This window comes from Colias croceus, chromosome 14 (assembly GCF_905220415.1).
Source record: "Colias croceus chromosome 14, ilColCroc2.1".
NCBI lineage: Eukaryota > Metazoa > Arthropoda > Insecta > Lepidoptera > Pieridae > Colias > Colias croceus.
In genome coordinates, this window is record NC_059550.1 from 8032322 (window position 1) to 8058882 (window position 26561).

At 32.3% G+C, this 26561-nt stretch overlaps 2 protein-coding genes and 1 non-coding gene across 4 annotated transcripts in view; all 3 read left to right on the forward strand.

Moving 5' to 3' along the window:
* Positions 1 to 4: 4 nt before the first annotated feature.
* Positions 5 to 76, forward strand: Trnah-gug. Its single transcript has one exon. It is a non-coding gene; the product is annotated as a tRNA-His (tRNA).
* A 460-nt stretch (positions 77 to 536) lies between these two features.
* Positions 537 to 26561, forward strand: part of LOC123697369 (uncharacterized protein CG43867) — a 250589-nt gene continuing 224564 nt past the window's right edge. For both annotated transcript variants that reach the window (XM_045643861.1, XM_045643862.1), the window contains exon 1: positions 537 to 849. The gene's annotated coding sequence lies outside the window, so the exon portion shown is untranslated. The remainder of the gene's footprint in view (positions 850 to 26561) is intronic.
* Positions 5802 to 7331, forward strand: LOC123697370. The gene has a single exon (XM_045643863.1). It carries the CDS (start codon positions 5954 to 5956, stop codon positions 6590 to 6592), a length of 639 nt encoding a protein of 212 aa, XP_045499819.1. The 5' UTR covers positions 5802 to 5953; the 3' UTR covers positions 6593 to 7331.

Genomic DNA, 26561 nt, shown 5'->3' on the forward strand with positions numbered 1-26561 from the left:
GATAGCCGTGATCGTCTAGTGGTTAGGACCCTACGTTGTGGCCGTAGTAACCCAGGTTCGAATCCTGGTCACGGCAGTGATAATCACTGTTACGGCGGAGTTTACTTTTTATTTTCACGATTCCAATATTTTAATTTATGTAAAAATTACACATCATTTTATTGTTAAAACTTAAAATAATATGTACTTACATTAAACATATTTTTTTTTATTCCCACTCGACTATGAAACAATAGAATAAATAAATGTACAACAGCTATTAATACTAAAATATTTGCTATTCTTGAAATACACACAACAATTTTGATATGATAAAATCACAGACTAATATTAATTTATATACTACGTACATACAAATAAAATGTTTTACAAAAACTAAATTAATTATCCTGCCATCTAGTACATACGCACTGGACTATGTAAGATCTGCCACACATGCTCCGTGTCAAGTTGACTCGTGGTAAAGTTGCGTATTCCTGTTGACCAGATGGCGCTAGCAGTCTTTGTTTTGGTTCATTCACGCACCGCAGCTGTTTGCTATCGTAGAAATCTGTGAGAGAAAAGGAGTGGTGATTACACTGTCTTTGCCAAAAAAATACGTTTTTTATATGGTTCTTGGCCACCTAGAGACTTATACTCCTAATATGTGATACAGTTAGTGATACCCGATAATGTGTAGCGTTTGCAGTGTCGAAAAACATTGATAAATGTATTAATTAACGATGTAAACGTTTGTCATGACGTTTACTATGATATTCGCGTGTGTGCGTGTGTACTCAACGTGACGGCATTGCTGTTGGCTGCCAAACCGACTCTTTAACGGAATAAGTATCTTGGATGTTGATTTTGGTAAGTAATGGGAATTGTTTTGACCGAATATAACCTAAAAGGGTCCCATTCACGCTTGCACTTGTGACTGTATATGCATAAGTAGATGTACGATGACCTCGATATTGCGGTGCCTATCGTTACTCTTTTGAAAGGCAATTTCTCGTGTCAGAGGTTTTTTGTTACTATTGAGTATTGTCTTCTAAATGAAAATGTTCATTATTTTAAAATGTTTCTCCTTTTATTCAACAAATCGCAATTATCGCGTATTTTTTTAATAGTTTTTTAATAAATCTAAGTTTAAGTTAAGTTACTCTACCTCGTCATTTTTTTGTCATTGGTAAAATTAAAAACAAGTAGGTACCTATTTTTTATACTTGCGAAGAGTATTTCTAAGGCTTTTGAAACACAATAAAAAAAAAATATTGATAGAGCTAAAAGACTCTATGTAGGTAGGTAGATATACATATATCGTGAATGAGATAGAGCTGGATCATTAAATTACAATTTTCTGCTTAATCGGCGTAAATCAGTATCCTATAGGTAGGTAATGTTTTTTTGGAAAATCAACAGGTTTGCCAAAAAAACTCTACCATAAGTTTTAACGATAAATGTTGGTAAATCCTATTTATTATTGAGATTCTAACTTCTGACGAATAAAAGATAAGAAAATGACGCTTAAAATATTTCTAAATACCTAAGTTGAGTAAGTAGGGTCATTGCGCTGGTTTTCGTCCAATTATAGGAGTTGCCAACTTTGTGATACGAAATAAATATTTTGGAGCACCCTTCCTTAAACATATAATATTTTTTTTAAGTCCTTATATAGTCTTCTTTAAGATAATATTAAGGGAAAATAAATCATTTTGATGTATCTTTTTATTTAAATTATTTTCTGCAAAAGTAGGGTAAATGCTAGTTTTCGTCCAAAAAAACTGGTTTTCGTCCTAGTGTAAGCTAGTTTTCGACCACCGTGTAGAAAAAGGAGGGTAGGTCAACTATTAAGTTAAAAATCAATTACAGGTAAATATATACGTTTATTTAATTAACATTACAATTTCTCACTACCTTACAGGTTTATAGTTTTACTTGTGGTTTTACTAATAATAATCAATATAACTAGTCAACACTGAGATCTATGTAGCACTTGGCAGTCCTTAAAGGCGTTAGTGATGACTGTATAATCATTCGTAATAAAGAAAGGAATGCGTTCCTTACAATGTAAATTAAACAAGTAATAATTACGGGTTATTGTAAATTTGCCACAAAGTTAATTCGTCACATAAAAAAGTATGTGTAAATTTGCCACACTTTTATTTTTTTAAAGTTAATTCGTCACGATTTAATATCAAGTATTGTAAATTCGTCACATCGATAATTTAAGTACAGATAGCAAAAAAATTAAACAATAAATTAATTTAAAATGTTTATTTCTTAATCAGTTTTAGATTTTGGTTTTGGTTGGATGGACTTTGTAAAAACATAAGGAAAAGCATAACAAAGATAAATTTTGCTAAAAACCAAGGAACATCTATTTTGTATATGTTCTAAAAATTCACAGCAGTTATAAAGAGTATTACTTAACATCTACATTATTCTACATAGGTAATGGTAAAAATCACAGTTCTCTCTATAAATATTTTTAAAATGCAATGAACTAAAAGCGGCTCTACAAAATTTATAACAATCCTAAGGATAAGGATCCTAAAAATAAGGATAAAATATTATTCTTTTATTTTAACAAGTAAAGATATTGCTCTTACTTTACTTAAATCATATCCTATAATATTAGAAAAACACAAAGCAAATAAAAATCAAAACTCAAACAGACTAGCGCGTTTCATGATCATGACACTTAATAAATCACAGTTAAAATCAGATTAATTATTTTTATAAGTCAACTTTCGTTTTCCATAAAAATAAAAATTCTAATACATAAAAAATCATTTCAAACTTTTAAAAAGCGCAAATCAATTTGACTCAATAATGAATTTACCTTATGTTATTGATGAATTTACCTTATGTGAATGATGACTGTAATATTAAAATGTAAATCATTATATTGCTGGTTTCATCGCAGGCTGACAGGTATAATTCACTTGCCTTGCTTGCTGGCGGTACTTTACTACTTGTGGCAAATTTACAATAACCCGAATATACCTGTGACGAACTTACACATACTTTTTAAGGCATGTGACGAATTTACTTTCAATGTATGGAGTTTTAAAAACGTGACGAATTAACTTTGTGGCAAATTTACAATAACCCATAATTGGGTACAGGACTAAGAAATAACATGAAAAAACAGAAATATTCATTCTAACAACAAAAATTTTCATTCTAATACATACTTTGTTTATCAAATGAAACGTATTATACCTACACACACAGCCATAATACAGTGTATTATGTCTGACCTACCCCCATTTATGCTACGAATAATTGACTCTACTTCACACATTAGGTACCTACAACACTCTGGCCCTCAGCAATTATTTATAAGGAAGATACTGAATAGAAAACTTTTCAATACTTACGTAAAAATAGACGAAAAGTAATGCAAAAGAATAGCTATATTTAATTTTTGTCTACTCCAATACTCATTCATGGACGAAAACTAAAACATTTAAAGCTAAATTTAGTTTTCGTCCACTTCTTTAAATATTTTTTTATTTTGGCAGCACTGAAATAGCAGTGGACGGAAACCAAAAAAACTAAACTAATAGCAATAAAGATCACTTCGGGAGAAACTATTCAGTATTTTAAAGGTCCGATAAAGTAAAATGACCCTAACAAATATTCACGTAGCTGTTTGAGTTTCCGTCCACTTGGACGAAAACCAAATATTTTGAGAATTTGGTAACCTAGTATCCGTCCACTTAATATTTCGAAGAGTATTATAAAAAAGTATGATAAACACTTATAATTGCGTTTATTATGCTTAGAAATAAACATACGTACCAAAAACATTACGTAAACTAGCTAAAACAGTGATTTACCTTACCATGAACTTTTCTCGCCGGCAAATTTTTCTCTCGCGCGATGACATCTGCAAGGCACGTATGCGAAGCGGCCACTTTTACGTTAATTTTTTGAACTCTCTTCTTGTCAAATCAAATTTTCATGTTGATAGTACTGTTGCTTAAACATTATGGACCGTAAAAAGTGCAAACTTGCGCGGGAAGGTAGGTTTGTATTCAAGTTTTACGCACGTGATTGTAGCAGGTCAGTCAAATGGACGAAAACAGAAGCTGGACGGCAAACCAGCGCAATTACCGGTTAACTAATGTGAACTAGGTAGTTTGCCTTTCACCAGATTTTATTTTAAAATGTAAATTTTCTACATACCTATTTTATTTGTATAAGTATTTAAATTAGGTACCTGCCTAATTTAAATACCTATGTGGTCATATTATATTTTAGCGACGGAATTAAAACGCACGACAAAATAACTTCGTGAATATAAACAATATTCACGAAAACGTAATATGAACATAGTCTATTTAAATTTAAAAATGAAATTATAATATGTACATATAGGCTTTAGCACGTTAAGTAGGTATTATAATCCATACCAAGGTTGCATGAGTAGGTTTCTTGTGATGAAGTCATAGCCAATACAAGTTAGGAGTTTCACTGAATGGAATTTTGTTCAACATTTTATTCAAAAGCTTTATCGTGTTAAAATGTTTATGCAAAGTTTATGCAAATACCTAGTATCTAAAAAGGTGTTATACCTACCTATTTGATTTATTTTTAGATACAAGATTGAAATTATAATAGGCTATGCTCTATTATCAAAAGTCAATAACTAATAACTACTACTAAATTATACCTACCTACAATATACGTAAATATTTAGCATTACAACCATAACAACACTTAATAATACATATTATATTGTATTGAACTCTATCTTCTACGTTGTAAACATTGTAAGCTTATAAAGATTTCATAGAGATAAAAAAACGCTAAGTGAAAAACGTCACTCAATCACTCATGACTCAATTAAGCTTATTTCGTCACAGACAGGATTACTTATTTTATAAATAATGTATACAAAAATCTTGAATTATACAGTATACAGTATATTTAGGTTGCATTCCTACATTCGGTATTAAAATTGGAATTAATATGTATTTGATTCAATTATAGTCGATGTTAATGTACCTATTCAATTTTTATGTTATTGAATGTAATGTAGGTATTTATTGACTTAACTGTATTTTATGTGATTTATTGTATTGTAGCTATATTGATGTGATATTTATTTGTACTATGATTTAGATTCAATTTATTTTATGACATGTATTTAAAAAAATATTTCACTTGATCTGTGAATTGTTGAAATAATGTAATTTTTAATATTTTTTTTTTAACCTCAATTGTGCTGTGTACATACAATTAGGCTGGCATTTTACCGCAACATGATTGTGATTAAATTTGTGTATAATAAGTCAAAATTGTCAGCTGTGGTGTGTACCTATTTAAATAAATAAATAAATAAAATTAATCGTACTAAGATATTTATTTATAAAAAAGAAATTTCTATATTGAAGTACAAATCGAAATATATTATTTGAATCAAAGAATAGTTAGGTAGGTGTTGTATATACCTATTATGCCCGAAAATATTTTTGCTGTTTATTTGTTATGGTACCATTTATAAAATAGATATTAATTTATAATTCATTAATCAGTTATCAGGGATGACTCATTTTATGGTTCGGCTTCCGCCCCGGCTTCGCCCGTGGTACATGTTTACGTTTTCTCTACATAAGATCCATCCTCGTACTTCAAGGAATATAATAAAAAAAGAATTATCGAAATCGGTTCAACCGTTCTCGAGTTATGCGCTTGCCAACACATTTTGCGATTCATTTTTAAATATAAAGATTGGCTTCTGGTATATAACCATATATAACCTTTACAGTTGCTATCCACGTGATTCATAAAAAAATCTTGTTTGAAAAATTAAAAAAAAATATTGACACCAACACCAACGTCACCGCCAAACTTCATTCAATATCTCCGTTTTTTCATCAAAATTCTTCGTTATCAGAAAAAACGCGCGTCCAATATAATAAGAAATGTGCTGACTTTGTTCAAACGTGAATCGAGCAGGATGTTTGGGAAAAAGTCATCTTCGAAGTCAGGTCGAGATTCATCAAGTCCAGCTAGTCCAAGACCCAGCCCGCGGTCAATAGACGCCCTTCCTGAAGTCGCTCTGGCCGCCATCGCGACGTACAAAAAGCAAAAGGAAGTCGGCGACTTTATGACTTTTCTTCTAGCGGCGCTCGAACGGAATTCAGAATGGCTCAATGCTGTCGTAGGCAAGCAACCCAACTTTAAATGCGCCTTAATGGTCGGAGCCGGACCGAATAGATTTCAGCTGCAGGAAGTAATCTATCCCGCGAGCGAAGCCTGTGTCAAACTAGAAGTGGAACTGAGAGATTCCGAAGATTACGACAAGTTGGCGATCGCGGCGATCTTGAAACTGTCTAACGTGGAAATCGACAATTTATTGCTCTACATGAAAACGCGCCTCCACGAAAATATCGTTTTGAGAGACGATTTGCTTAGAGGCAAGGCGATGGGCGTCACGTTTGCTGTACTGAGACCGTTCTCTGATAAGCAATACCGAGTTATGGAAAGGATTATAATTGGTAATTCTTTAAAATGCCTCACTCCCACTAAGAAACGCAGAAGAGACGAGAAGTCTATAATAAGGTCACCACTAAAGAGGATTAAACGAGATATTTAAACCTCACGATCAATATCATCGACAAAACCAACGTAGAATGTAATGATTGTAATTTGGATTGGAAAATGGGACGCTCATAGTAAATTATGCACACTTTTGCACTGATAGTTTCCGATTACCGATGATTTATTGTGTGGTAACGAACCATTATGAAGATAAATGTAACAATATTCAATTACATATGACGGCACTTACATGTATATAAACGCTGGGAGCGATGCTTGCAATTTGCAGGTGATAAATAAGTCTGATTATTTCATACTAAGTATACTATTTAAAAGCCGAGCTTTAATATGGAATGTGATAAAGAAGATCATGATGATAATAACTAGTACGTATGAGCACGTAAAGTTAAAATCACTAAAGTCGAAATATCAACTAACATTATTCCATTGCTATGCAGCTATAAAATTATTTCATCGCTTTACATCAGGCTGAAATTTAACAAATTAATAAAATTTTATGTAACATGCAACACAATAATGTTCTATATATTCAATACCCATGATGCCAACTTCACCGCCGTTGACCAAAATAAATGTAGTTAGTAAAAGTTCGCTTTGGCTCTAGCGGGAAAGATCAATACCGTAGAATCAGGGCAGCAGTGCACATTTCTAACTCGTAATGAAAATCCTGCACACATTAGCTTTAAATTTTATATCAACTATTATAGAAACGAAGCTCTGGATAGGTTTCGTTGTTAAAGTGGCATTAAAGTGAGCTCGTTCAGGGCGATGCGATAAAATGAAGTTTTATTTTTATAGACCGGTATTTGGAGATCTTAAACTACTTTTAATGGTGTTGAGTCGATTGCGGATATTCTTTGCACACCTGCTTCGTGGCTAGCGCGTGAAGCTTTACAAACTGGGCAGGTCTTTGTATGAAGTCAGACCTTTTATAGGGCACAAAGAATAATCTTCGATGTCGCGATGAAATACATCATAATAGATGTTTCGGTTTTGTAGTTCAACCTACACTCATCATTTACTCTAGATATAAAGCTTTATCTACATGTATCCTTTATAAACATTGTACCACGCCTATCTATTGTGTATACTGGTAAGGTTATATTTATTGGTATGAGAAACGTCTCTTAGCGGGACCACAGTCAGCAGTGTTTCCGCTATCACGATTTGCCTCCTGCGATCTGATTATAGAAGGAATAAATCAATTTGAATGATTGCGTAACTGGGGCCGATCCTTGGCCCTTTTTCCGGGCCTTGTAAGGATTAGGGGCGCTGACCGCTGGGTAATTGGCGTAATAGTTATGTGATTTATTGCTTAAGATTTACGGTCTCCATAATAATAAGCTACTGTTAACGCTGATTGGCTCGCTTTGTGGACCAGTTTGTATTAAATTGATTAGCGGGTATTGTTCCCAGTTTTTGTTCGACAGTTAACCAAATGGCTGACTGCTGTTGAATGAAATGCTGTTATGAATTTAGTATTATGTATATCATTAATTTAAGGGTATAATTAAACGACTGCACAATAAGGAGTATCAAGCTTGTAAGTTTCTTGCATATAAAGTCCACGAATAAAACCGCGAGCAAAAGCTAGTAAATGGGAAATAGGTGTTAAAAAATTGAATTTTACTAGACGCAATCTGTCGCCGGATAGCGGGCAAAAAGCTTAACTTTTGCATATTTCATTTTCACTGTTTCGTGGTTATCATTTGCAATTCAACTCAGTTATATATTTCGTATAGATTTAATTATTGTTTAATATAAAATCTGTTCTCATTGTTAGTATTTCTAAATACGAGTTAAAATTCGTAAAATAGGTAAGTGTTGTTTGTTAATTGGAAATGGAAAGAATAATCCTAATCGAATTACGCTATACTTGATATATTTTAAAAACAAGTGCGTTTTAAAATAAACATCTTACAGTATTATCCATGAAAAGGCCGATGTGTGAACAATACGCATTGTATCAGTTAACTATTATGATGTAATATGGTTATTGTTATACTTTTAAATGGGTTCTTGTTATCTAAATATTTTTGAATAATAGAGTAAATAGTTTTACAAAGCTGGATAAATGACGAAATAAAAAATAAAAAAAAACTGATCAGCTGATCTTTTGCCAGTTTAAAATTAATTGAACTTAAAAAACTACATTACCTACATGGTTTTAAAATTTGTAAAAAAATAATAATGCTAATATTATAAAGTTAAAAAGTTGTGTAGTACCTACTCGAGCGACGGTTCGACTTGAAAAAATATTTTAATGTTGAATTGTTCGTTTATCGAGGAGAGCTATTTAACATCGCGCTACGATCAATAGCTCCACTCCACGATTGAAAAGTGTTGCAAAAAGGGCAAAAATATCCCTTTACAAAAGGCGAAGAGGTCAGCTAGAAATAAAACGAGTATACTTCTCTGCAAAGGCATATATTTGCTACTTTACTGTTGAATAGATTTTGAGAATTTGAGAACTTTACCCGCGCTGTATGTAACTTATTTTTAACCTAAAATAAAATCGTTTTCGAATTCACAAACATATCCATACTATATATACTATATTAATATTATAAATGCGAAAGTAACTCTGTCTGTCTGTCTGTTACTCAAGCACACCTTAACTACTGAATCAATTTTCATGAAATTTAGTATGGAGATATTTTGATACCCAAGAAAGTGCATAGGCTACTTTTTATCCCGGGAAAATGACGCAATCCCGGAAATCCCACGGGAACGGGAACTATGCGGGTATTTCTTTGACTGCGCGGGCGAAGCCGCGGGCGGAAACCTAGTAAGTAATATATAAAGTTCTGTTTCTATGTACGCAGATTGATAATTTAGATTCAGTAATGGAATTGCTGTTGTATTATTTTAGCTAAATAATTTACATAGCTGTGTTGTTGTAATAGAAACCGGCTCCATCTTGTTGAGGTTTCAATAAATGCAAATTTATAAATTAATTTAACCTTTAATAATTCGTAGGTTATCCTAAGGTTTTTGCTATGAAAATGATGTGATTGACCTAGAACAGAAGCAAGGCACAACCAAACAATTTTTGTAAAAAAATTCGGAAATTAATAATAAAAAAAAATATTTAAATGCTACTTCTAATCCCATTTCACCAATGTAAGTAAATTAAGTTAGGTAATTATTATTCAGTTAGACGCATAAAATTCCTTTTACTTACCAATTTCCATAATACAAATATAACAGGAAATGGCGCCTTAAACTCTAAAGTAATCGAAACCCCTATAATTGCGTGAACGTTACATTACAGAGTGCAACCGAGATAAACACATAAAAGGTAACTGCCGTTCTGTTAAATTTTTATTTTAAACATAGAAAGGGATTTTGATGGCCGCCCCCGTCGCGAAAAGCCGTTATTTTAAGATTTAGAGCCACGAACGAAGATCGTCTAGAATCTTAGAATGGTTAAATCAAGAAAATGTTTGATTTAAACGACATTTATATGAATTATTGTAGGTACGTTCATGTTTTGATGAAAGGAAATGCAAATTGCACCTGTCGTATTAGAGGGTAATATAGTAACGCTAATTTGGTTTCAGACTGAAATCAGGAAGCAATTTTGATATGGTGATTTCACGGTGTATAATAAGCTGTATGTCGGCAGTTATTATGTGTAATTGATGTACGTTTGGAATTTTGCCCACCTTTCTAGTGTGGTTTCCGCGATGTTAAAACTGAAATATCAAGCATTTAAAATAGGATGTTTCGTTTTTGTTCGTAATCGACATGCAATTATGGTGTTATTAATATTACGATTTTCCCACAAACAACGATGTTTTCAATTTGAATTTTTTTTGTTTAATTTTCAGATAATAAGAAAAAAGTGTAGAGATCTTTCTATGTATAGGTATATGACTCCTGTGAATAAATGTTTACTAGGCTTCCAGCATGTCTCTACTTTAATACTTTTCATCCTAAACTACGCTATGAATGTGAAGATCGTTTCTTCCACAGTGTAGACAGTTTTGCCGTTAAATAATAAATGTACAAAAAATGTTTTTTTTTTATAGCAGACCTATAAAAATTTGTCATTCAACAGTTCTTTGTTCATTCAAATAGCCTATTGACCGTTATAGAACTAAATGGGCTTTCCCAATTTATCTGCGCTATTATAGTAAATTATCATAACGGCGTGTTTAACGGGCCTCTCGAATTGAGATATGCATTGGAGCATTGGAAATACATTTATAGTACAATTTAATAAAAATTTAAATAAACTGTTTTGTTGAATGTTTTAGTCAGGTGTATGGATACACGTGTTAGTATACAACTATGTATTATAAGATTATTACATACGAATGAGCTGGTTAAAAGTATTATACTTAATATGGCAGTTCAGATTATAGCGTAATATCTAAAGAAAAACACACTTTTTATCGCTAATATTCGTATGGTTTAGAAATATGGCGACAAGCACGCCATTTATCTGTATGTGTGGACAAACCCTATTCTATAGAAGGCGCTCTATCTAGTACCTTCTTATTTATAAAATTCTCGGTTATTACCACAACACATCACAATTGCAAGTACTTTATTCCCTTAGAATTGACAAACAAACAAACAAAAATTCTTTAATGTTCATCATAGAGAAAAGTAGGTACATGTATACATAACCTTTAATAATTCGACTTTACTTTTATCGACTTAATGACGTCACACCTAAAGAACATAACCCGTCCATGAAGTGGGGTAAAAAAGACGTATCCCCATTATAAATTGTCCACATCTGTTCCTGGTATAATTCGTCGGGCGAGCCACCTGCGTCCTGTCAACTTGCACCGGTTTAAGCAGGCCCTTATGTGCGTTTTTATCGTTACCTGTTATATCGCCTTTTACGGTATGAGTAATGGCAAATTGTCTAGTACGGGCATTAAACGGTTATGGCTTAGTTAAATTTTACCTCTCTTGACACAGTTTTGGAGTTTTACTTGTGTTGTAAAGTTAAATGTGCCAACGTATCACACGACAAAGCGATGATGGCCCAAGAAGTCCTACACGCTCTCACTACGTGAAGGTTTGTTTGATTTGCACAATTGCTACATTTTATCCAGATACATCGTGATTGAAGACGCGGGTTACTAATGTCATCTCACTCATCAATAGCTAACATACCGTACTTATATTAGAAAAAAAAATAATGCTATGATTTAGTAACTTAGTAACAGAAGGATCGAACATAAACTATCCTAGTTTTAAATAGAAGAAAAATCCGAAAATTCTCAGCGAATTCTGACAATAGTCGTCTTTCCCTTAGTTGCCCATATTTCCTTTAAATAGGAGAACAATTCGATTTTCACATCAGCAATTCCCTTACAAGTTTATCGTTGAATTTGCCCATAAATTCTTCTCGAGTCTTCCATTTTTTGATAAATGTTCCACTCGGAGGTTCGACGAGACTGCCCTAAAAAGGTTTCGATAATATCTTGAAGGGACAAATTTGTGTCGTGTGTGCTTAACTGGTTTTGTGATAAAATGTAACCTACATATTAAATATCGGGAAATATTTTTTGTGTAGCATGTCTCTGTGCAAAATTCGCTAGATTTGAAAGGAGCGCGCCGTTCGTAATGTATGCTTGCAGATTAAATTTCCATGTGTAGAAATAAGTAATTACCGCAAATGGATGTCTTCTTACCAGTGAAAGGAAATATTTCGTATGATTGTTATTCTTTTTAAAGAAGAGAAGGCTAAGTATAAATATTGAAAAGAGCGAGTACCCAAAATAAAAAGATACAATTAAGGCTATAGTAATTGTAATAAAGGTTGCTTATTCTTACTCTATATTAAGGTATATAATACAGAGAGAAGCTCATTGTCCCAGAATAATTATCTCCCATTTGTTCGTAATTTCGCCTTTTCTAGACATATTCGTCAATAATTCATTTTCGTTTCGTGTCCTCAAATCGGATTACACGCGCTCTATAAATCTATCTTTTGTTTTATTCATGACTATTACATATACATTCAGTGTGACAATCCCATAAACCATCCCAACTTTAAATATGAAGCAGAACTCGTTTCAGGTCGGTCATAAATATTGTTAGATAAATATGTATCATTGGCCCCTGTCAAGTCCTCGATATGAGCTGAGGGTGAGAATCCAAATAGTTACGAAGTTTGGGACGAACTGGTTTTTATCGAGGGTTTGTTTGGAACCGAGACAATTTGTTGAAGTTATAAATGCTGAATGATTCCGGATAGTATACAAACAAATTTTAAAAATAGATTATTGAAAATAAATATAAATCTCTTCACTTTATTTTATCAAAATATTTTAAAATTATGTCTTAACATAAACGTAATCATATTACATACGAATCATAGAGTAAATTAAAGAGTGAAATCTTTCTTATGCTCGGATGTCGAAAGATTCGAAACAAAATGGAGTTTGAATAAATATACATTTAATGCTAACGAAATTGCAGAGTTGAATGGTATCTGAATAAAATCGGAAATGTTTGGTAAAGGTTCTTTGCATTTATCTATTAGCCTAATGTTTAAGAAATGAACTATTTTTAACGCAACATTAGTGATAATTTATTATCAGATAAATATCACACATATCAAATAACTTAACACTGACGCATAAAATTAAATTATTATAATATAAATTTTCAGCTTCATGGAATGGTCATATTCGCTTTCAATTAAACGACATTGTATCATTTAACGAAAATTCTGTGCGATTCATATTCATCAGCAGAACCCAGTGTATGACACAAAATATTCCATAAATTTATTTTAACATGAAAACCTTCCAGCACGTCCATCTCTTTCGGAAGTCGGATGACGAATGCCGAAGTATACGCATCCGGACGGGTTACATTATGCGTGAAATTACCCTCTTCAAGTACCCTCATATATTTGTATCTATTTTACGCCTTTATGTTACAACATTTATTTGGAGCTTGGAATGATGTGTGCAATTGTATTAATGCGTTAACTTCAAGCTTTAAAATTAGCTATCTACGAATACGAAGTAATTATTTCTCTTGATTGAACGCAGTTGCTAATTAACTGCGGCACCTCTTTGATCTTCATAATTAAAGAGAGTGTTTCCTTATCTACCTTTAAAGAAGGGTTGAATCTTAACGAATGACTAAGCACAAAGAATATCTCGAATTTATATTTTATTTTATGGTTAATTTTCATTAGACTGATAATGTAATGCATGTACCTGTAAGATAGGTAAATACCCATTTTATGTCTCATCTACAAGATTTAATTTTTGCCAAAGAAAAGACAATATTAAATTTTAGCTGAAATTTTCACTATGTTCAGTTTAATTTTTATAGCAAACAGTAAACACACGTTCTTGTTTATTTTAAAACTAGTCACGTACAAGCAGCTTCAGTTTAATTAAAGTATGATCATAGTACTCTCAAGAATATAGAAAAATCTCGAAAGTTCCTGTAAGCTCCGCTCAGTGTTATATTAATTACTGTTCTTCAGTAGCTCGAGGAACGTATTCCTTTTAATATAAACAGACTGCAGGGGAATTACGTGAGTTTTTCTAGTAAATTGTAGAAGTTTAATGCTATACGTACTTATATTCAGTTATAACAGATGAATATTTTGGGAGAAAACAAGCCCAAAAGTTGTATATGCACAAATGAAAATAAAGATATGAAATTCTGTCCGGCCGTTCTAACTGTAGATGTGCATGTGTGCACATACATAGCAAATTTAACTACCTATGTAAAATTTGTTATGATTCTGCAATTGTTTTGTGTTAGACTTTGAAAATCCTTATATTATTAAGCAATTGCATAGCTTCTATCGCGGGCCTTGAGCGCGGGGACTGAATCGAGAAATTCCGTAACGAAAAAACCTCACGCTCCCCACTCCGACGGGCTCGGAGGTGTGGCTTGAAGGCATGCTATGCAATAGCTTTACCGCGGCAGTCCCCGAGTGCCACACGTCTTTTTTTATTATCGGTAAGTACTTTGTATCTGATTCAATAGTATGATGAATACTGAATAGTTTAAAGCATTTTTTGCTTAGTTTCAATTTCGGTTACAAATGAATAACAATAAACAAACATTTAACTTTAGATAGCATCAGTGGTCTTCTCTATGTATTTATTCAAGCCCCTATTGAACCATCTTATGCATACAGTTTTATCTGCCTTGAAAATGTATTTTTCACAAAAGATTTGTGGCATAATCTAGGAAGATGGTGCAATCATCACCCGCATTGAAGTAACTTTAGGTGTATCGATATCTATAAAAAGTATAGTGTCGGAGATGACGGTGAAAGAACTATATTTATTTATTTATTACGTACAGGTTAAAATTTTATGGATTTATTTATTTGGAAATTGATGAGATAAATGTTTTGGAATATATATTTGAGACATAGTAGCTATTAAAAAAATAAAAATACGCTCAAAATGAGCACAACAATACAATCGTTGTTTTACTTTGTCTTTTCCATGCATACTATTTGTGATTTAATTAATTTAGTTATTTTCTAATATTGACCATAATATAATTATCTATTGTTTGGCAGGTGTCAGCTTTATTTATTCAATCAACGCATTATGCCCTTAATAAAACAAATTTTTAAAAAGTTTATTATATTCTTTCGATACATATCAAAAGAAATCTACCCTCCAGCTCTCAGTCTATTTATTAAAAATTCAAAGGCCAGGGATATAGTTCCTCTTTGAGGGGTGAATGATCCCGAAGATCACGAGGACATTTTACGTTCTTTTTCAAAGCATCGATGCGTTTCACTAAAATTATGCTAAGTGCGTTTAATATTAAAACATGGACTGAGCTCCAGTAACGAGGGAATGATGAATATTTATGAACATAATGATACTTAACCTTTTTTGGAGCTAGATTCGGTAGTACACAAATTTACGTAGTTTTCTTGTATGGGCCAAAATGATCCCGCCCAGGAAAGGATGAAATTGCAGGAAATTTGGGTTACATTCCGGACATTTATTCTATTTATATTTTACAATTTCATGTTTTATAAATGTAATAATATTATGGCTACCACATGGCTACTGTTCCATTATATATTTATTGTTTTTGTGTCGAATGCAGCTGCTTTTAATTAAAAACAAAAAGAAAACTGCTCTAGAACAGTATTGTTTTCTTTTTAATCATTATCTACTTCATTAGCGTTCTCATTGTTATCTCTCATTTATATTTAGAAAAAGACTACCTTTCATTTTGCATTTATATTAAGGTATTTATACCAGCAATTAAAATTGTACCTTTAAGAAACTTCCAAAAATGCAATACTTAATAAACACGAAACTTTACATGCAGACTAAAATTTGATAAACCGTATCGACTAAAACCTCTACAAAAAAGTACAATCAACACCAAAAATATTTTATTTTAACGCATACAAGTGTGATAAGAATTTTAAGGTGTGGCGATTTTATTTATTGATATAAAAATATTCTCTCTAGATACGAAATACTTATGTAGGTACTAACTCAAGTAGAGCCCACCCACAGAATAATGTGTTTATCCTTTCACTTCTCTGAACTTTCATAAAGAAAATTTTTACCAAAATTACAACAGGGAATAGCCCTCAAAATATTTTATTTAATAAAGCTACGCTCTTTGTAATAATTGTAAATTAATTGCGATCTTAAGGAAAGGCCTTTGAATAGCTAATTACACGAGCGATAGGCATTTTTACGATGGAAATTTCATCACTTTGATTTTCCTATGGAGCCTTGTGTTTAGTTCCTTTTAAAAGCTTTTTAATTATAGTTTAATTAAGTATCGTCATCGTTTTTTTCTTCCTACATAAATCAAGCCTTTGTAAAGATTAATTATATATTTTGTTCCTTATCACTTTATAAATGCGATAAGCAAAAAGTTAATTAACTGAAAATTCCGTGGGACACTTTCAAAGCAGGCATTAAAAAGTCTTAATATCTATGGTACATATCTTACCTACTGAAAGAAATTCGGCAACAAAATGAAATATGGTTAGTCAAACATCAACCCTTAGAATTATAACAGAAATCCAAAGAATATTCGATTCATCACGTAACGGGGAAAAAAGGTGAAATATTAGATTTCTCACGGCTAGTGGTTTCAATCGCGGCAGTATTTCATTAAACACTTTCCCCTGAGGCTTCTTGTGCTCTCAATTTTATTTCCTAGACTGTAACGGTACAGGTCGTGAATTAATAAGGTTAAAACTTGAAGCCGTTTTGTAATTAAAGCTGTTGGTGCTAAATGAAACTACTGTGATGCTAGAAATTACTTTTGCGGCTGTTTTCATCTTTGAAATTAATTGTTCTGTGAGCTAAGTTAAAGGTTCTATTTTTATCATCATCATCATCATCATCAGCCCATATACGTTCCCACTGCTGGGACACGGGCCTCCTATGAGGGTACAGGCCATAATCCACCGCGCTGGCCAAGTGCGTGTTGGCGGATGACACATGTCGTCGAACTTTTTAATTCTTCGACATGTCGGTTTCCTCACGATGTTTTCCTTCACCGTTCGAGTGTTCTTCCATTTTTATGTTCCACCTATTTTTATGTTCTTCCATTAAAAAAATAAATGGTTATGTCTAAATATATCTGGTACCTAGATGTATATTCTTAGTATAAGCTGGAACATGCGGCGACGCTCGCATGGTACCCGTACCGTATGATAAAAAGTACGTAAGTTTAATATGATCTCGATCAGCTGTTTTTGCGTGAATAAGAATAACTCAATCAACTTTTGTTCTAGATTATATTCTCTATCGAATAATTAATTGGTTCTGACCAATTCTAATGTATAAAATATCATCTAGTCCAATATCAAGTTATACTCGATACTCCATAGCAATAAAAACATGGGATAACAATCCAGAATGACTCATAGATACACCATAATGTTATCGACCATTCGTTCACAACACGAAACGTCTGCCAAGCTATTAGACATTGTTATTATATCTATTACGTTAAAAGCGTATCGTTTTTTTTGCCTATTCAATTCGAAGACGTCTAGCCTGCGGGAGCCATGAGAGATTAATTCAACAATGCTCTTTTAGATGCGACGAAATATGGCCATTGTTGTCTAAGACCTAAGTAATAACTGCGCAATTTTTGTTTTGTGTAAGTCGAAAGTCGAAGAATGGTTCAGGTTTATCGGCCAGACGAATGTTAAGAATTGTTTGAAATCGAATGACGAATTTTGTACAAGTTCTTTAATATGATGAGTATTTTTATGTTCCGTTAATAAAAGTAGATGTTTTATTTGTAACGGTCTGATAGATAAATATTGTACGTATTTAGTTTATTTATGATTTAAGTCCGCACGGTAAGTTGCTTTGCAATGTTTTTAGATTATAAATTAAAAATAATATTATCAACGTAGCTGTATTTCTGTTTATTGCAATCTTCTTTATTCTTTAATTATTTTAATTTAAATGTATTTCTTCTTGGGCTAATATTTTGCTACAACCCTTATCCTATTACATATCTCTCTTTAAACGCAAAACTAAATCCCCTAATAAGATCTATTTCCTTCAACAAAAACGTACTTTTATACAATTTATATCAACGAACACCTGTATCCTCGTCCTCGGTATCGCTATTAGCTAATACATCTCTATTTACTCAGAACATTTTGTAAGATCACTCAATTATTTCGTAAGGTCCGTATAAAACACGCCATCAGTCATCGGTCCTTCGAGAATGCAGCTATAGGGCTGTTCCCTGAAACTCGTAAAGGCCTCAGGTGTCAGTATTTGGACATCATTTACTTGGGCCGACCCTTGGGAATAATTTATTTTTATCGCCCCTAGTTTAATGTGATGCTGGAATTTGTCATCGATTATGGTTCGGGAATATCTTTAGGATTGGTAGGCTTTTAGGGACGCTATGTGGTTACGATGCCTTTTTGAGGAATAACATTATTTGATTGATTGATAAGACATAATTAGGTTACTAAGATTGAGAGACAAACAGAGAATTTGTAAATTATTCCTCGAGATTCGTGAGTGGCCTTGGTTTATTTATTATTAATTTGATCCCGAATCAGCCAAACCGATAAAAAAAATATGAAAACCAAATTTTTTGTATGTATCGTTACTATACCTCAGTTTAATAATACATTTCTGTCTAATGCGAGTTATATTCTATTATTGTTTTCAAGTAGGTAACATCAACTTATTTATTACGAATACATTAGCATTACAACATAGATTATATGGTTGTATGAGATACAAAGAAAAATAAATTAGCTTTGTTACTTCATAAGGGTTATTCTGGCAAAATTTTTGCGAATCGCCTGAAGGTTTCTGAGTAAATATAGCATTCACTTGAGGCTCGCGGGGTTTTAGGATAAATGAAGCGAAATAAATTAAATGGTACAGGATTTTTAAATGTTTGAAATATTAAGTTGGTTTATATTATTGGGAAGATAATGAAAGAGGTATAGTGAACGCTTTCGTCATCTTTGGTTTTTGGTACATAGATACATTTCTGCTAAGTAAAAAAGGAGATAGAAGAGAGTAACAAAAATAGATAGCTACTGATACGTTATTTAGGAGATATCCGAGTCTCTGCTATTATGCTTTGGTCACCTAGGAGGTTTAAGTGTTTAAGAATAAATACACAAGACAGAGTATCTTTAGAAGATTTCTTCCCTGTTGATAATAACAGGTAGCTTCGTAAAGAATAGGATAAAATTAAACTGCTATAAGAATAGCATGTAGATATAGAGTTAGTGCATTAGAAGTATTATTTAAACCGTATTTAAACGAAAATTAGGTTAATATGAGTTATAAGACGTTAGTTGGACGTAAATTGGAATAATGGTGGCGTGAGCCAATAATGACGGAAAGCTTGGCAAGCATTCAACTTATATGTCTTCGTATTAATTCTTAATGGTTAGCTATATGTATTATTTTAATCCTATAACCGATTAGTGACAAACTTGTAGAGATGCGCCGAATAGTGGTTTCACCGAATAACCGAATACCGAATACTATTCGGTTAGAACCTTACCGAACCGAATATTCGGCCGAATTATTCGGTTCAATGTTTTGACGTGTTTTGATGCGTAAACCGGTTCTAACGGGTCGCAAGCTGCCGGCTCGGTGGCGAGCGAGCCTTACCTCACCGCCCGCCACCCGCGTATATCGCCCACGCACTCCGTGCCGTCTCAGTTGTGTTGAAACTTCGCACAAAATATTAAAATTTTTGAATTGTTTAAAAATTTTATATTTTTACTTTAAGTTAGTGTTTGCAATATGAGCGGACGTAATGTCATTTACTATTGGGACTAAAAGCATTGTCTTCAGACTTCAGGATTTAAAGTATTATAAATATTAAATACTGACTAAGTTCTAACAATAAACATGATTAAATTATGTTGATGTAAATTTACAAAATAAACGTTGGTTTGAAATGTAGTGATCGTTTTATTTTATACAGGGTGTAATCGTTAAGTGTGCACAGGCGATTATTCCATAACTATTACAGATATAAAAAAACTTTTAACTCATATTGAAAGTACTATACCTAATGAGTAAAATGACAATAATGACTTTTTAAAAATAAAACGAGAAATATCCAAAAATGTTACATGAAACGCTCCCATACATTTAGTATGAAATATGACTATTTCAAACATTTAATATGAAAGGTTTTGCTTTGTTATTTGATTTTGTGCTATAATTATTTCGCAAATTTTAATGAAAGTTCATTTAGAGACTGTAAATAGAGCTCGATGTGGAATACAATGGTATTCCAAATCGAGGATGTCGTCTCGAACATTGTATGGGACAATGTATGGGAGCGTTTCATGTAACATTTTTGGATATTTCTCGTTTTATTTAAAAAAAAATATTATTGTCATTTTACTCATTAGGTATAGTACTTTCAATATCAGTTTAAGGTTTTTTTGATATCTGTTATAGTTACGGAATAATCGCCTGTGCACACTTAACGATTACACCCTGTATACCTTAGGTTCAAACATTCTTCATAGGATTTCTTTGACTTGTGTATAGTATGACATAAATCATTCATAATATAAATAAATAAATAAATACTCATACCGAATATATTCGGCACCTAAACCGAATAATTCGGCCGAATACGAATAGTGAAAAAGATGCCGAATATGCCGAATACCGAATATGTATTCGGTATTCGGCGCATCCCTACAAACTTGTATAGGCACGGAATTGATTATAAGATAAGATAAATCTTAAATCAACAGATCAAATGTGTGAATTAGGAAACACAATAAAAAGTTATTTTAGTTGTGTTTAGTTTTTGTATTTGCATTCCATCACTTATATTGAGTCACTCATGATGTCATTTATAATTCAATTCTCTATTGCATACCTACAAAATCAAATCTATTGTCATTTACTCTGGCGTCACGTAATAAAATATTCGTTTGAGGACATATCTTTAAACTCCAAATAACATTGATATATTTATTTATTTATACTTTTTATTGTGCTGCTAAAATACATATAATACAAACAAAACTTATTCTAAAAGAAAAACAGCACAGAAGGCGGCCTTATCACTTAAGACTTAAGAGTAATATTGTATTTCGCAAGCGTATTAGTTAAATCTAACAAAACGATAAACCAACAAATGCTTTAAAAATCGCCTAGTAGGTTACTAGGCAATCAAATTATACTTTTCTTTATTTGGGCCAATGTCACACTTGGTTGAACTGAATTACTGAAATGAAAAAATCTATAGGTAAAATTTCTAATCATTGAGATAGTCTGTATTAGATAGACATATACAGTATAAGAGGTGTATTAAATCAATGATATTCAATATACGATATGCATTGCCTTTCATTTATGTTTATTGAAAAATTTAAAGGAATTTTAAAGCAAATAATAATCAACTTAAAAGTTAAAACCCTATATTGTTTGTTAAAATTATCTCACTAAAATCCGTTACATTAGACACGGATAATTGGAAACTAAAACAAACATTGTAACCCAATCGAACAGTTTACTCAATTTATGTTTTAATTATAGTGTTTCGGTTACACGGTAACGCGAGGCTTGACCAATTATTATTAGAGGCTTGAGTATCGGGACTCTATGATGTTACGTTTAGGTTTTAATTGGTGTCCGAACGTAGTTCGATATTTATTTTAAGGTGAAATCCGAATCGCAATTTAAACTTTATATCTGTTTTAGTATCGTTATAAAACAGATTTATTGAAAGTAGGTTTATTTTAGTGTGATTAGAAATGTATTTTTGTACACGTAATATTCTGTTGATGAAATTTTTATTCTTGTATATTTTATAGCATTGATTATTTTTAGAATTTGTTAATATTTCAACAGAAAATAGGTCTCTGTGACGAGGTCGTTGATTAATCAATACTTGCGCTGTTTATCCCATGAGAGACAAGCATAGTTTTACATTCATCCATCGCATAATACATGAGAGTTTTTTCACCTAGCCGCGTATCAAAACATTTTCTTGTAAACTTTCTAGAAAGTTCTAGAAGAAGCCATTAAAGTTTAATGTATAAATGCATAAATAGAATAAAGTGCATTCTATCACTCTCCGGGGGTCGTAAATGAGCTTCCACTGAAATTATTTCTTAAAACTTTGTCCGCTTTGAAATTTAATGAAATTTAAGGCGGCGTGTAGTAAACAGTAGGTAGTTTGTTTTATGCGGAATATGCTAGTCTTCAGCTTAGGTCTTCAGTATCAATTTAAAGAAAAAATGTTTTTCTATGTTAAATATTGTTGGTGTCGATTGTATAAACTACTTTATTCAATTATAAATTATACGTTGTATTTGGTACCTTTAAGATCATCGTTTCGAAAAATTTGCCTCAAATTTTGTTGGTACTTGAATGTAGGATTATTTTGAAATGATGCGAGTGGATCCGGGTTTACAGGCTATATAAGAATATATTATTGTAATTCGAAAAGTTTACAGTATTTTGAATTTAACGGGAATAAATTCATTTCTTTGTGCAAATAAAGACAGTATACGTTACTCACCTCAGGTTGCCTGCGACAACAGAAATTCGATATCCATGTGAAGTAGTTGGTCCCGTTTCTCGAATAGGTTCTTATTATTTTTCCTTAGTTTATAACTTTAATCCTTTTGTACAAAGTACAATTACCTATAGTTTTACTTTAAGACATACGATTAGGCTATAGGACTAAAGGCCGAATGCAGCGCTGATTTTCGTTTGTTATTAGCACTTTTTTTATTCTACCCTCAAATGTAGTAATTTTATTATGTACGTCATTTATTATGGGTGTGATTTTTTTCCGTATGACGTACACCAATGCCACGTGTTTTGACATTCTAAAAATTTAATTAAACTAGGAGGGGTAGTTACATAATTCACGTCCAAATTATTTGACGTAAGAAAGTACCGTGATTTACTGACACATAAAACCAAATCCAAATTACTAAATAGCGAACTTTGATTAACGTCCATAGCTAATACCAATATTATATCAGCAATACAGCTTAAAGGCTTAACCAGCTGAGCAGTGTAATTGAGCTAATCTGTGCATTACACACGCTGATCCGTTGTGACACAATCATTATCTGTACGGAATGATTGCGTTTTAAAAATAAACAAGAAACAATAATAGATGAGTCTATTTTTATCTCGTTTCTGCAAGTGACATATTATTTACCTATGTATTTATTGTAATTTGATATTATAACTAGATAGATTATAACTATAAATTTGATGTATTCGTAAATATTGCCAGATTGTGCCATCTTTATATATAACACTTTTTGTCCAATATCTTTATATTTTATATAGTATCTACAATTTTATCTCACAGATCGCACAGTTAAACAGAAAACAACCAGAATTTCTGAAACTGGCCATTTATTATTAAAAACAAACCCTATAATTATTTTCTTACATTTCATTCCTAACCACAACAGTTAATACCGCGAAACCTTGAAGCCCATTGTATTAACATGGTAAGTGCAATCCCGGGTACAGCCAGCGGGCGCAACGAGTGTGGAATCGTAAATTATTAAGGGCTGAAAGGCGGTAGGTATAAATCTAAGTGACGAGGCCGAGTGGTTGTGACGGCGTTCCTTAGTGTACTGGATGGGACATGGAGAAAATGTAGAAAATTCTATAATCATTAAAGAAAGTTGGCAGTTGGTACTACCGGTACTTAGATCATTTTTAGTTGATTTAACTAATGAGATTGAATTAAATGTAATTCTTTATTTTACACAAAAATACAAGTTAACAAAATAAGAGTGATACAAGTTATAATATGTAGAGGGCGGTCTTATCGCCGTATGCGATTTCTGCAGACAACCCGAAAAAACATAAGGAATAGCAGAAGAATATATTACATATTTTATGGTGGTGGTGCATTACATTTAGGTTACATATTATGCTTTGAATTACATTAGAGATTGAGATACAAATTTGATTGTCCAATTGTAACGATTCTTACTTAAGCCCTAGTGCACGTATCGTGAATTGTGATAAAATATTTTACAAATCTGTAAAGCGATATGTGGAAATGTATAAATATTATTCAACCTAGATTTTGTACCATTCAATCAATTAATGCCCTATGGTAACGGAAAATATAAAGATAATCGCGTTTTTATAGCATTCCTTAACAATGCTTGCTAATCTGTTTAGTTTAAAACTTTTGGGATAATGGAATAAAGAAAATCTTTTTCACTTCAAAAATGAAAGTGCAAAGCTTCATATTTACTTTTGCTATTCTGACGCACTTAATAATGTCAGTGACGTTTTTAAATACAAACTGAACCAGAAAATTGCAGTATAATTATATACCCACAGCCTACATAACTGAAATTTATACCTCATCGTTATTTAATCTCTGTATTTAAAAAACGAACAAGCAGACTATCGCAAAGAGTCTTTACACGAAAACACAAAAGAGTGAGGTTAAGGAAAACAACACTACCTCTTCCAGACAACCTTACATGGCGGTAAAAGCGCATCGAATAAACAGCTAATACCATTAGCTGAACGGGGATCTGTCACCGACCTATTGCCTTTCTGATTACACACTCCTTAACCCTTCTACGTCATTACAACTTGTAATCCTGCCTGATCTTGTTTGATGAAACTCTCCGGAATGAGAATCTTTTAATCGATGCTTTTGGGAAACCTTTGGGATTTATGTCGAAATGTAGCTACAGGTATGATAGATCACCTTGTATGAGCTATTCTGTTGGAAAAGGTTTCCTTTATATTACTCGTGTTAATACACTACCATCCTCTTTGTTCTTGAGAATTACGTCATTGGATTTTTCAAATTTGATGAATACCTGTTATATAAAGTATATAAAAATGTATAGGTACATAAAGCTTCTCATCTCTTCCATGTTCCTTACACAGTTTATGAGAAGAAATTCAAAATGGCGCGTTTTTAAAGCGCATTCCGTCGCAAATAGACGTCGGCTTAAGCCACCTAATTTCGTACCATCTCGGCTAATAAGTCTTCTACGAAGCGAGGTGTTTGCGTTAAATTACTGCGCTTATTAAGCATTGTTCCCCGGTGTGTCGTAAGTTCGCTGTGAAATGTACTACAAGCCTCCATCTTGCCTTGAAGCCTTCAATTATTTAAAGGCACTGGCTAGGACCTATGATTAATTAAATTTACAATTGCATAGGCTATGGAAGTTTACGTTGCTTGTTAATTTCGCCGTGTTTTGAGATTGACGTTTCAAGGAAGGGAATTTTGGAGCGCATTTGCATGGTAATTTTTTGAATATTGTTGTAGTATAATTTTATTTTAAATAAGTAAGTTGAATTGAATTTTTAGAAAGTAAACAAAGGCAAGTGCATTGTTTACTTTCTACAAATTGTGCATTGCATGCATTTTGCTCTATTATGTTTGTTTTTGATTCATGTTAGTTTATAGATTTTTGTAATACTCGCTATTATGTAAGTATTGTTCTTTCAAACGCAACATCTAGCATTTCTTTTTTAAAACATTTTAAACAAATAACATGTAAAATAACGATTTAAAGCGGAGTGTTGATTCTGTATTTTATTGAATACGAGAATCAGTGAGAGTTGGTAAACAATTTAAAAATATGAATATCTATTTAACTTCGATTTCATATTCAACATACTCCAAAATTACAATATTTATAAATCTCGCTTTGCAGTTCAAGCAATATATATTACGTGTACATTATACAACTAGTGGAAATGGCCTTCATTAATAAAATAAACACTTGTACAGCTAGATCCATTACAACAGTCTGTTCTTGAGTGCCGATCGGAAATTCAATTTCCGATATGATGCGATACGATTCAGTAATACGTTATCGATATAGCGAATAGTCCATTCGATTTGTTGCAATCGATGTTTGGAATCGATTATTTGTTGCTGGAAAAATCGTAATATCACGGCTGTCCTTTACAATTCTCTTCTCCTGTTACAAAAATTATATTTGCGATGCTGTTTGTTTGTTTCGAATATGAAACTTAGATTTACAACGAATAAAACTTAATTTGAAGAGAATTTCTTACAAACAGAATCTCAAAACCGAGAAATTTGTCACATAATATGACGAAATGACGATTTATAAAATATACCATATACAAAAACTATACAGTATATTTAATTTGTTATTACAAACAAAATATTTTCTACTCCCAACAAAAATTTTCTCATACACCCAGAAGCCTTTGTCTACGTATTTCCACTTCTTTTTTCTCACATTTCCCGCGTCAACCATTTCGTTTTCTCATTTCTGGAGGCTCTTTGTTGGATTCCCGCCACGTTGCTGTGTTTGTACACGTTTTGACGTGTAACGTGATAGCCTGAAACATATCGGGTGAACTGTTATTGAAAATGGCATGCATGATTGTAAGAAAATGTTAATAAAAGTGAATGGAATATTATTCAAATTTTGAGGTTAAGTTTAATTGTTATGATAAAAGTAAAAGAAACAGATAAACAAGAAAAGTTGTAGAAGCATTTTTTTCCGTCACATAATATATTATATAAAA

Coding starts and splice junctions, on each gene's coding strand:
- LOC123697370 (XM_045643863.1), top strand. CDS start 5,954: ATGTTTGGGAAAAAGTCATCTTCGAAGTCAGGTCGAGATTCATCAAGT.